The sequence below is a fragment of the Lynx canadensis genome, chromosome D1, assembly GCF_007474595.2.
Source record: "Lynx canadensis isolate LIC74 chromosome D1, mLynCan4.pri.v2, whole genome shotgun sequence".
NCBI classification, from domain to species: domain Eukaryota; kingdom Metazoa; phylum Chordata; class Mammalia; order Carnivora; family Felidae; genus Lynx; species Lynx canadensis.
The window spans coordinates 48624617-48638284 of record NC_044312.2 but is presented as its reverse complement, the minus strand read 5'-3'; the positions used below and the strand labels follow the sequence as shown (position 1 = coordinate 48638284).

General features: G+C 36.2%; 1 protein-coding gene across 1 annotated transcript in view; it reads right to left on the bottom strand.

The window, feature by feature from the left end:
- The window catches only part of DLG2 (discs large MAGUK scaffold protein 2), a 780826-nt gene that overhangs the window by 586427 nt on the left and 180731 nt on the right, over positions 1 to 13668 (bottom strand). Inside the window, exon 5 of the mRNA XM_032595102.1 lies at positions 1511 to 1634. Within this exon, the coding sequence (XP_032450993.1) occupies positions 1511 to 1634 (124 nt within the window). The remainder of the gene's footprint in view (positions 1 to 1510; positions 1635 to 13668) is intronic.

The window sequence follows — 13668 nt, the reverse complement described above, 5'->3', positions numbered from 1 at the left end:
AAAAAAAAAAAAAAGCCTGTGATTCTCTTCCACAAGCTGTCGTAAGTAATCACTGCATTGAAACAAGCGGATAGGGAACAGAGTGTCCTTGGCTGCTTTATAAGAAAAATAGTAAACTAGCTTACTTATGTTTAATGAAAAAAACAGACAAGGAAAGGCTACATGGCTTACATGTATGATACTTAGGTCACAGTCCTCATTGTGGCCCCATGCAAGCTAAAGTCATTCTTTTTTTTTTTTAATTTTTTCAACATTTATTTATTTTTGAGAGAAAGAGACAGAGTGGGTGTGGGAAAGGAGCAGAGAGAGAGGGAGATAGAGAATCCAAAGCAGGCTCCAGGCTCCAAGCTGTCAGCACAGAGCCCGATGTGGGGTTCGAACCCACAAACTATGAGATCATGACCTGAACCGAAATTGGACGCTTAACTGACTGAGCCACCACCCAGGTGCCCCATAAGCTAAAGTCGTTCTTACCGATAAGACTTTGCTTGTGCTACCTTCTCTCCCCTACTCATTAGTTTAACTTCTTTTTCCATCTCCTTTAATGAATTCATAAATTCAAAAACTCACTCATTCATTCAGCAAGAATTTGTTGGTTCACTTCTATATGTAACTTCTTGGCCTGAGGGGATTCACAGTCTAGTAGAAGCATGAAATTAACACTGGGATATGTTTTTCTCCCCAGGGAAATCTCTTTTAATTGTTCCAGTCTACAATGCCTGTTAGCTAGTGCTTTGATCTCTGATAGAATTTTATATTATTTACTGATTGTCCTGTGTACCTCTTAGTTGCCCAAATAATCTTCGGTTCTTTAAAGAGCAAGGGTCCTGATTCAAACAGCTATTAGTCTATCCTGTGCATTATGTGACTCCATTCCATCTGCCTACTCAAGCTCACCTTGTAGTCCTCATCCAGTCAACCTCATCCAGTTGGTTTCTCTCTTGGTTGGGATAACTTGTTCTTTCTCCTTCTATGTTCTAATTCAGATTTGTTGGGTTAGTGAAATCTTAATTATTTTTAGACCCAGAATAGAATCTTCCTATGGAATAGTTTTTAGATTCTCTGTTCAAACTCCTACAGAAAGCCCTTATAAATGGACTAAAAAAAAAATAAATCTATGGATACATACAGTGTCTATACCATTGCCCTATCTGCTAATACTACTTACAGTATATTGTTTTCTATACATTTTATTATTTGCTCATCAGCTCTGAGTATTCTTCCTTCCAACTAGACTGAAGGCCCCATGGAACAAGAGATTTATCTGCATACCCTCCTCATGGTGCCACGCTGAATGTTGAATGTAGTGCCCTTCAACAAACACAAATTAAATACTACTTGAAATTTAGTAAGTAATAAGAAATCTGCAAAGTCATTACAGAAAGCTTGGTTTGACAGCTGTGTCTTTCAAGTACAGCCTTGTAAAATTATTATTCTGCAAAGGTATAAATGTGTCTCATTGATGTGGCAGATTTACTTTCCAAATAATTCTAACGTTTCAGAGCTTTACCTGAGTCTGCCATCCTCTGCTGCAGCACCACCTGGTATAATCTTCGTAATAAATATGCCAGGGTCATCTCCAATGTGGGGATTATCTGTCCCTCCAGCAATACTGAATCCCAGGCCAGAATTCCCTGGAGAAACAATAAGTAGACATTAAATGATATGGCTGTCATCTAAACCTAGTTCCCCTTGCATCCTGTGTTATCATCTTACTACTCAAATGGAAATCAGGTGATAACAGTCTTCTATGCAAAGCTATAAAGTGCACTGTCAGCAGACAAAGGAAGGTCAGGAAAAACACTCAAGTTTGTCTCTGCATTGCAAGAGGTCTAAGGGGTCTTATATTTTTGTTTCTACAAAGGACCTCGTATTTTCGCTTTTAAGAAATGTTTCTGTTACATAGCAATTAAAATGATCATTACACAGTAGGAAATACAAGCTTACAAATTGTGTTATATGCAAAACTGCAAAAACATTAGTGTCAGTTGTAAAAATTATACATACATATGGAAAAGAATGGAAGGAAACCAGTTACATGAAAATTGATTTGGTAGAGTAGTGAATTTGGCTGTTTTAATTTTGTTATTTCCAGCACCGTTATGCATCAAATAAATGTGTTCCTATGTAACAGGAAATGTTGACTTCAGAAGGCAGGTCTCTCTTCTACAGTTATAATAAATGTGAGATACTTTCTAGTAATAAACAGGTTTTAATTTGCAATAGACATAGGCAAGGAATGCATTACTACTGCAGAATATAAATTTGATAATTTATATTCTAATAAAGCTTTCATACTTATTCATGCAGATTATAGCAATTGACATCCAATATACATGTAACTTTCTAAAATCTGTATGTAAGACGTAATTAAAAGTCTTCCCCAAATTCACAAACCATCTTACTTATTATTATTTTTAATAATTTTTAATCTCCATCTCCCTGGCTACATTATATTTTAATATTATGTTTTCACATTATTTTAAGCCATATTCATATACGTAGGTAGTGTTTATAATTATCCATTTTAAATGGCTACATATTTCATCAAGGTCATATATTAGCATGTATTTAACCAGTCCTCTGTCACTGGATATTTAATTTCTCTACAACCAATACAGCTTCCTAAAGTTACTGTTACTTGATTAATTTCTGCTCTTGGATAAAAAATGATGAGGACTAAGAATTTAGTAGTTATCCAGAAAAATTAATTAGGACATTCAATTAGTCAGAAAAGTTCAATGTCAAGATAAGATCAGCTGTAACCTGACTGTTATATCACTGCAAATGTCAAGGTAATGTTTAGCAATTTTTATTGACTTAAATAATAAAAATTCCAGAAGGTTGTTTACACAATTGTACATTTATGTTGAAAGGCAGAAATTAATAATTCAACCATAACAACTGAAATCCCATGTCTTTATACTTCTGGCAGTTCTCTAATTCTGGTTTTCTTCAAAAAAATCCAAATCTCATTTAACAGAGATAGTACTCAGTAGCAGTCATGTGGTCATAAATTTACTTAATATTCTTTAAACACCAGCTCTGTGTCTGGCATTGGACTAAGTCCTGGAACTATAGCAGTGAACATCTCAGTTTATGAGGCACACGAAGCATAAGTTCAGGGTGTAGAAGTGGCTAACAAAAGAACAAAACACAGGAACTTTCCCTGAAGGTGAAGAGCAGTTAGCAACTTTTGAAGGGGTCAGAATGGGAACTGGGGATGAGGACAGAAGGTTCTAGGCAAAGGAAGAACATATGTAAAATCTCTGAGGTGAGAAATGGTACACTAGTTCCAAGACACAGACAAGAATTCTCAAATGAAGATAGCAAAATGAACCGGATGAGGTAAGTATTTACCATGAATGCAAGTGACTCTATTCTTGATTTTAGGTACCTATTGATGCCAGATGAGTCTATCAGTTTTGTTAGAGTACGTATTATGTGACTTTAAGGCTACAGGGAAACTAAGGCTGCAGGGAAAAAACCAGAAGATTTCTCCCTTCATGGAATTCAAGGAAGAACAGAAAAGGTGGTGATAAGCTGGCATCTGGTAATCAATACATTTTCACTGCAATGTCAACTACATTGTCATGTATATGGTTACCAGGACAGCATTTAGATGACTTATGAGGCAGTTTCTCTAAGATCTTGGGGTTTGGGAAGAAAAGAAAGGGAGATGAGTATCTTCATTGCAATGTGGGTCTAGTTCCAAGAACATCAGTTGGGGTGTATTGGTTTTACAAGAGTTGGCACCTCAGAGATAATTTCTTGAGTAAGGGGATAGGGAAAGAGGCAAGCACAGACTTGGAGGTACTCAAATGCTTACTCCTAAGAGTATACATATTTTTGGAGAGGGCATTCAAAACTTTGTCGTTTGAGAAAAAATATTCACTATCTGGCTCTTAACCTAATCTTCTTTATTTCTAGCTTTACACTTTTACCGCCAGGAATGCTGAACTGAGCTGCAGGCTCTTTCCTGCAGAGTCCACACTATGACTTGTCTCCTGACCTTTACTCATGCTGTTTTCTCTACCAGAAATTTTCTATCTCCCTGGCCCAATTCTTTCCATTATCTAAGATAAGGCTCACATGCACCCCAATGTTTATAGTAGCACTATCAACCTTAGCCAAATGATGGAAAGAGCCCAAATGTCCATCGACTGGATAAAGAAGATGTGGTATATACATAAAATGCAATACTACTTGGTGATCAAAAAGAATGAAATCTTGCCATTTGCAACAATGTGGATAAAACTAGAATGTATATGCTAAGCAAAATAAGTCAATCAGAGAAAGACAAATATCATAAGATTTCACTCATATGTAGAATTTAAGAAACACAACAGATGAAAAGGAAAAGATAAGACTGAGAACGCAAGTGCATAGAAAATATTAAATGGTCATCCCAAATCCATGTCTCTGGGTAATTTAGTACTCTTTTGAGTTTTCTGTGCTTATCTACACCATGCATTATGTTATTTTGATGTATATACTTATGAGTCTATCCTTTTTTCAAACTAAGCTTGTAGAAGACAGGAACTGTGTAGCACTCATCTTTGTTTCTTGGTTCTTTCTCTGGCACATAGTATTATTCAATAAATAATTGATGAATGAATCAACAAATAAACTTACTGAGCGTATTCAAGAGTTAAAGGGAAGACTCAGAAAAGACACGGTGAAAGTCCACACTGTGTTAAGAAATACAATATAGAAGTATAAGCCATTTTATTCCATGTAGCTACAAGAATAAAAATGGAAACTCAGGTATTCAAATTGTGGCTTAGCTGAAGGACAAATGATGAGACAAAACTGTCCAAACTTTGTCAAAACCGAGCAGGGGATAAAAAATAAAATTATTTATTTTATTGGAAGGGAGGTAGGGGCCTTCTCCTACAGAGCAGCTGCTTAGTCACTGACCATGAGGGACCTGAGCATCTTCTGAGAGGTTAAACTGAATGACTTTAAAGGATTCTTCTGGATCTTTGGCTAGATTTGTAGGAAAACTACTCTTGGCAACAAAGAAAAAGGAATACTTTAGAGGTGAAAGTTGATCACTGTTGCATTTTTAAAACTTCCATTATTAATCAATAGATCTTTGAAGTAATAGCTATGATGACAATCTAGAAACATTTAACTACTGTTTTTGGAATTGACTCTAATATGGAGAATATGGTGGCTTTGGCATCTATTAATATACATTTTCCTGCCCTCAAATCTACTTTGAGGAAAAGAATGGGTCAGGGAATCCACCATGAAAAGAGGTAGGTAGAGGCAGAGTATAACTGGACCTGTGTACCCAGTCTCAAGGATTTCCAAAAGCAAATTTTGTGTTTCAGTTAAAACCAGTCTGCCAGCTGGGCCTGGCCAGTCCCCTTGGTTTTTTAGAGGATGTTCATCTGAATTCAGCTAAGGAAATTATTTAAAGTGTTTTCCATCTCCCCTTATTGTTCTCTCCCAGCCGTCCTTTTCAGGCCTTTGCCACCAGTCAGCATTGAGTGGAGAGAGGGACAGATAAAAAGCAGCAGTGAAATTACTGCCTGCTGTTCTCCATGGCTGAATCACTCCAGCCCCCTGATAATCATCACAGAGCCAGCCAGCTGCAGGGGCAGACCCCAGAACCTCTCTTTTCTGAGCAGCAATCTCTCCACGTGAACAGGCAGACCCCTGGCTGACATCCTTAGATCCTGAGAATTGTGGCTAATTAACCGAGTGTTGATACTTGACCCAGTCAATGGCAACCGTGAGGTGCCATGCTGGTGAGGGCAGTCCCTATATAGGACTCTGGGTGGGCTACTGTTCCCTTTCATTGCACAGATTCCATGATTGATGAATGTGGTTGGCACAAACCTTTCTTTCTCCTGGTTCCCAAACCTCCACATTTGTTGACTCTCCCCCAAGAGCACAAGCCCTTTGCCTAGCCAAATGGCACTTCCTCCATCATGTACTATACTCCATCTCCTCTCAGAAAAAGAATCAACAAAGAGGAAAGACATTTTATCAATTAACTGATGGTTGCAAATATAAATACTATACCCTTAGAAAAGCTCCTCTTTCATTTGAAGTTATTCTTTACATGAAAATTACTCCCAAAATGAGGTTACAAAAAAGAGAAAAATAAAATTATATCGTAATCAAATGCATTTACAGAATGTTCTATTTACAAAGAATTACTTTGATTTTTTAGAAGTTCCTACTTTACAGTATTGTGCGATCTGGTAATTCAATTCTAGGCATTCATCCTAAAGGAATAATCAGAGATGTGTGCAAAGATTTGTATTCAAAGCTTCATGACAGTATTATGTTTTTAATGTTAAAAACAAACAAAACAAAGAACAACTCACAACTGGAAACAAACATCCAAACAATAGAGAAATGGTTAAAAATACTGGGGTATATATCTGAATGTGGGACTATTTTGGAGCCATTAAAATTGTGATAATGAAAACAGGAAATGCTCAGTATATAAATGTGAGAGGAAACAAAACGTTTATGGAATTTTAATTATACTATGATCACCACTGAAAATATTCAAAGAAAATGACTTGTTTTTAACAAGAAATTAATTACTAATTAGCAATAGTAAACGTACTTAATAATTCAAACTACCTAAGAAGGAGACTTTAAAAAAATTATAAACTCCTAATAATATACAAAACTTACATAAATACTAAAAATTCCCTCAAGGGAACTGATATTTATTGCATATTTATTTGGTGCTACACACTGACCTAGGTGTTTTATAATTCCCCATTCAGTACATACCATTTCCCTCTTTTTATACATTAAAAAACAACAACAACAAAAAAAACAAACAAATGAAAAACCCTGAGGCTAAGAAGAGTGAGATAACATTCTAAACACAGAAAACAAGTCAACAGTAGAATTCAGATTCAAGTCATTTGTTAGGCTCCAAATCTGATTTTCTTTCCATTATATCACATTGCCTTTCCTGGGTTAAAAAAAAAAATTAATTTGATGGTAGGTAAGTAATAAAAAATGATAATAATAATAAACAATTTTCTAGATTTTTTAAAAAGTCTAAACCACTCTTCTTTTGGTAAAGATAATTTAGCTAAAAATTCTGAATGTGGGGAAAGGGATGCTTAGGTTGCAGTAGTCAAAATTGTGAGATAAATAAAAACTAGATAAAGACTCAAACTCTTTTAACTTTTATTTTCTATTTAATTTTTTAAATGTTTATTTTTTTTATATTTGAAATTTACTTTTTAATGTTTATTTTATTTTTGCACAGAGCACAAGTGGGGAAGGGGCAGAGAGAGAAGGAGACACAGAATCCAAAACAGGCTCTAGGCCCTGCACTGTCAGCACAGACTCTGACTCAGGGCTCAAACTCACAAACTGTGAGATCATGACCTGAGTGGAAGTCAGATGCTTAACTGACAGAGCCATGCAGGTGCCCTGTAAAACTCTTTTAACCTTTAAAAACCATGTCCTGTGTTGAATAATACTGAAATTTTACATAATCTCTTACCAACTCCAAGAGTCCTGTACATCCCCTTCATTCTAGGAAGAATCTATATGTTCTTTTAACTCTCTGTCCAGAATCACCAATATCCAAGTCTATTTTCTGCACAGTTACTCCAGCAAAGACATTTGTTTTTTTTATTTAATATCAGTTATACAGCAAAATTATATATATATATATATATATATATATATATATATATATGTGTGTGTGTATTGTTTTTGGATATAATCATACCTCAGCCTCTAATCTGCAAATTTCTGATATACATCTAGATTGAAAATTCCTAGTGCAAAAATTGACTAGTGATTAACATATAGATTAGTGAACATATAAGTAGATGGAGCACAGATATAAAAAAGGCTAAAACAGACAATAGCAAATTAAAATAATCCTCAAGCTAGATACCAGAAGTAAAAATGTCACTTGATAGAAAGATACATGAGTTAGCAAATATCTTCTAAATTGTCCTGGATGATATTTATTTTAGGCAGTAAATCTGAAATGGCACAAGGAATAAAAAGATGTCTTTTTCTCATAGACATTACTTGTTGAAAATCATTCAAAGTCTTTCTCATTTCCACAGGCCTATTCTTAGGGTATAAAGATATAAGTGTAATTCAGACATTTCTAACTATTGTTGCTTACAGTTAGCTACATAAAGATCTCCCACCAAAAAAAATCTTTTTAAACATGTCACCCAACAATCCATGTGTTTTTGAATATCATTCTTAGTCTAGGAATAAGAGATTCCTGTTTTCACTTACTTAAAACTTCTAAGAGTTGCATTTAGTATTTGCTGCCAAGGAGCTACCAGAGGTCTGTGTTTGGGGACTGGTAACTGTAGGAAAGTGTTTTCAGGGGTTGGGGGACTGTAGAGAGAAAGTGGTTTCAATAAATAGGTATAAAGAAAATGCCAGTTTAAAATAGGCCCAAGAACTCGTCTTAAGTTAAAGGGTGATTACTATTTTTGTGAAAGAGTTTTGTTCTTAGGAGAGACATGTGGTAGAGTCTCATGAGAAGGAGGCAGGGAAGAGGCAAGGTTTTAGAGGATGACAGGGAGAGGACTCAAGCACCTCTGGGAGCTAAGGGGATGAAGCCCCTGGAACTGGAGATTGAAGGTATGAAAGAGAAAGGGAGTCCATGGGAAGCAAAATCCTGATGAAGGAAGAGAATAGGGTCTAGAGTCCAGATTCTTGAGTCCCTACCATAGATACTGGTTAAATACATGTGGTAAAACCACAGCAAGGAATACAATGGTATCATGAGATGAATATATATTTACAATACATATTCAGGTAAAGTAGAATACAATATAAGATTTACATTTTATGGGGTGTCTGGGTGGCTCCGTTGGCTAGGCATCCGACTTCAGCTCAGGTCATGATCTCACAGTTTGTGGGTTTGAGCCCTGCATTGGGCTCTGTGCTGACAGCTTAGAGCCTGGAGCCTGCTTCAGATTCTGTGTCTCCCTCTCTGTCTGCCCCTCCCCCATGCACACACACACTCTCTCTCTCAAATAAATAAATGAACATTAAAAAAGATTTACATTTTATAATATATATGCATAGAAAAGTTTGAAAGTATATTCACCAATATATTAAAGTTTTCAATGATGTCAGAATTATAGATCTTTGGACTTTGACATTTTGAGCAATTCCATCTTTAATTTTCCTTATAAATATATCTTACTATAAACAAAAACACACACACTCACACACGCACTTTTATACTCACAAAACGTGATTAACCAAAGAACAGATGAGTTTGTTTTTTGAGATAGCATACCTCAGCCTTGGGTAGGGGGAGGGATAATTTTCTATCTGGGATAAGAAGGACTAAATTCTTACAAAGTATTATTTTAAGGCAGAAGAGTTATAGGGTTATTTTAAGGTGGAGGAGTAAAAAGCTGAAGGTGGTCTTAACTGATGTCTTTGCTGATACATTTATATGTCAGGATACCAAAGGGAAAGTCTAGAATGAATTTGATGACTTACATAAAACAGTAAAGGGTTGGAATTGCACCTGTAAGGCAGGAGAAACACCTTAGGATGAGTAGAGGTCTGCTGAGCAGCACTGAGGTGGGGCATCATCAGCATGATTATGGGATTTTCTCCCACAGCGATTAGTAATCATGAACAGTGAAAAGGAAAGGTTTGGTTGCTTTAGGGCTTAGATTTGAAAAGCAAATGTAGTTAACTCTCAAAGGAATGAGGAATGCAAATCAGAAAAGATAGAAAAGGAAGAGAATCAAGGAATACATTCAGCCTGGAAGAAGAGAAGTGGGTAAAAAAGAATGAGATCATGACAAGGTCAAAGTACAGATTTATGAGAACAGAGGATAGAAAAGGGAAGAGCAGTCTGTGGACACTGGGATTTCAGGACTCAAGATTTCAGAGATCAACTGGCACTCCCTGATAGTCATGTCAGTGTGGTAAAGGTCCCATGAATGAATTAAAGTGATGATCAAGTCAGAGTACTTTGTGGCTGATACTGAAGTCTCCTTGGAATACAAAAAGAGACAAGGAGAGAGAAGAAAAAAAAATGGCCAAAAATGTTCAGTGAAAGTGAGCAAAGACCTAAGGTAGAGATAAGAAGACAGGTAGAATGTGAAGCAGTATGGCAGTTACAAGAATTACAAGTAGAAGAACGAGATGCACCAAGTCCGAAGAAGAAGAAAGTGCTTAACTTGTTCAAGGAACTAAAATGAAATAGCTGTAAACTGATTAGGTAAGAAAGGGGGAGAAGAGGTTAGAGAGGGTAGCAGGGGTCAGACACAGGGGGCTCAATAGGATGGTGTAGGTTTTGTGGGTCATGAAAATTTAAAACAGTGGAGTAACATGGTCTTATTTAGTCAAAGATTACATTAATTGCTGTTTGAAAACTTTGGAGAGAGCAAAAGGTGGTGACAGAAAGACCAGTTAAAACAGCCCAGGTCATAAATTGATGGTGGCTAGATAGGCTGGAAGCAGTAGGGATGGCAAGATTTGAGACATGATCTGGAGGTAGAATTGACAGGATTTACTGTTGGTTGGAATATTCAAGGAAAGAGAAGAATCAAAGATTCTGGACAGAGATGCCATATATGAGATGTAGAGACTGTGATGTGGCTAGGGGAACTAGATTGCAAGAGGTAAATCAAGAGTTCAATTTGGATCCTTGTAAGTTTGAGAGATCTGTTGATGTCACTGAAGTGGCAGAAAAAAAATACTGAGGTCTGGAGAAAGAATGATGGTAATTGTTAGCACTCACTGAGTGCTTTCTACATGTCAGGCACTGTACTAGACCTTACAACTCCCCTTTTATGGATAGTTAAGATACTGGGAAGAAAATAAGGGAAGTAACTATAGGAATATCAGGAATAAGTTCCAGGCACAGTTAATTCCCTTGGTCCCCATAACAACTCTTTAAGGGTATATGCATATGTTTTGTGAATGCCAGACCTAGGAGTATGGGCTTTCTTAGAGAAAGCAGGTATTTTTAATAAGGAATGACCAGATAAATATGATATTTTACCATGATTAATTCAAGGACGGTGAATAGGCTAAGTTAAAAATAGGCTTGGTAGAATGAGTCAGAAAGCAAGGAGAGTAATTTGGGATCAAATACAATATTTAAGCTATGAATTCTTAAGATATGATTTAGAATGTTGTCAGTTACACTCACCTACAAAACTGCCAAGTATCATGTCTCTTGTGCCCTGCAATCATATCTAGCTGAAATGCCATTAGAAGCTAATATGCACTCCTCAACAGCTGCCAGAAAGAAATGTAGCTCACGAGTCACTTGTTTACCACGTCAAGGAATCTGAGAGTCATCCTTGACTCCTGCCTGCTCATCAGTCCTTATATTTTATTAAATATCATATCTTGTTGATTCTACCCCTAAAATATCCTCAAATCCATCCAGTTCCTCCCAGTTTCTATTATCACTGTCCCAGCTTAGAATTTCATTTGTTGTCCTCATTGCTCTTCTGTTTTCCAGGCCTAACTAATTTCACACTATTTTCATGGTAAAATGTGCTCAAAATAGCAGATCTCAAATTCAAATAGCTATTAAGGCAGACAACATATATAGGAGAGTGAAATGGGCCCAGGAGAGGTAAAACAAGAGAGCAAGAGTGTGGTTAAATGGCAACTGATCTCCATACTGGGAATAAAATAAGAAGTGGGGAATGAGCATATATTTTACCTAAAGGGAAGAGGTTCTCTTTAGCTCTTGAATTTCTGCCATTCTAGAATGGGGGTCTAATGTTGAAAGATTGTTCTCCCCTCCTTACAGAAATCAGGAATCAAATTTTCTTAAGTGAAATATCAATTTTTAAATGTTAGAGAATTATTAAATTGAAATACATATATATAGGTCTGGGTCAATTATGCTCCCTATAATTGGCAGTTCGTGAGGCACATTCCATAGTTGTCACACAGTTCAACCCAGTGACTAAAGGAATATATACACAAATGAGAGAGATGATCTAAGGGTAACTGCTTTTTAAATTGTTCACTACTTGTTTCTATATAGTCTTATATACCCCTTGGAAGCATATAAAGCAAAATGCCTGGAAGTAGGTCCCCACTATCCTCTTCATCCTCCTCTGTATTATTCTGTGCCTGGGTCACAATTTTATTATTACACATAGCACACTATATTATACTTGTTTACATGTTTACCTTCCTGGTTCTACTTTGAGCACCAATTCAAAGTATTAAAACTAAGTTATTCAATTCCTGTGCCAGAATAATATAGTACCTATATGTGAAAAGAATTGAATAAATTTTTGCATGAACTAAACTGACCTGCTTCCTCTGCCAAGAACACTTCTCTTCTTCTCTTGTTGAATTGCCATTGAAACATCAAAATTCATCTCAAATCCTATCTGATATTTTCTCCAATTGCTTCAGGCAGATGTGATTGCCCTTTCCTCTGTGATTCCACATGACTTCATTCAAATTGTGAGTAAGACCATAGAGTTATTTATATATGTGTCTATCTTCCTCTAAATTCTTAGCATCTGGAGGACAGGGGCCACACTATATTTGCATCTAGCTCTTAATCCAATTCCTGGTGACAGCAAATGCTCAATAAATGACACTGAGTTAAACAAAATGTCAGAATACTTAAAATAATTTGTATGAATGAGCTAATAAGGAAAGGTTAGACAAAAGGGGTTATTTGGTTTTTTGTTTTTTTTTTTTAATTTTTTTTTCCAACGTTTATTTACTTTTGGGACAGAGAGAGACAGAGCATGAACGGGGGAGGGGCAGAGAGAGAGGGAGACACAGAATCAGAAACAGGCTCCAGGCTCTGAGCCATCAGCCCAGAGCCTGACGCGGGGCTCGAACTCCCGGACCGCGAGATCGTGACCTGGCCGAAGTCGGACGCTTAACCGACTGCGCCACCCAGGCGCCCCAGGGGTTATTTGGTTTTAATGTAAGAGGGCTAAATGTTGAGTGGCCTGATTAACTCTGGTATTTGAATGCCTACAATGTGCTCAACATTGTGTCAGATTGTGATAACAACAACAACAACAACAACAAAGATGCAATCCTTGTTTTCAAAGAGCTTACAGTCGAGTTGGGGAGATGTGCCACATACACCAAGAACAGTGTGAGTGGGGCACAATATTTCAAATTTGTCTTTGTCTCTTTTCACCCTGAACGTTGTCAACAATCATTTCACGTTCTGTTGATTCTATCTCTTGAGTCTCTTTTATTTTCATCTTTTATTTTCTAGTCCACTGCATCTATCCTAGTTAATTTCCTCATTTCCTATTTTCCAGATATTGCAAATGCCATGAATGATCACTTTATACACCATTCTTTTGACTCATTGTACTTCAAAAGTGTAATTTTCCCATTTTCTCTGAAATCAACAATTTTGCATGTTTCTACGTTTTTTCTATTCCACATCTTTGAAAACAATCTTATTCTTTTCATTCTTTACTGAATCATGAGCATTTTTTGTTAAAATGTTAAAGGCTGATATATATCAATTATATATAGATAGATATAGATATATAGAGAGTGATATATAGTGATATATATACATAGGAGTGATATATAATATATATAACATATATATATATCATATATATATATATATAATATATATATATAACATATATATATAGTGTCTAGTATTTCCTGGCAGTATGGTAGGTGCTCACTTGTTACAGCCAT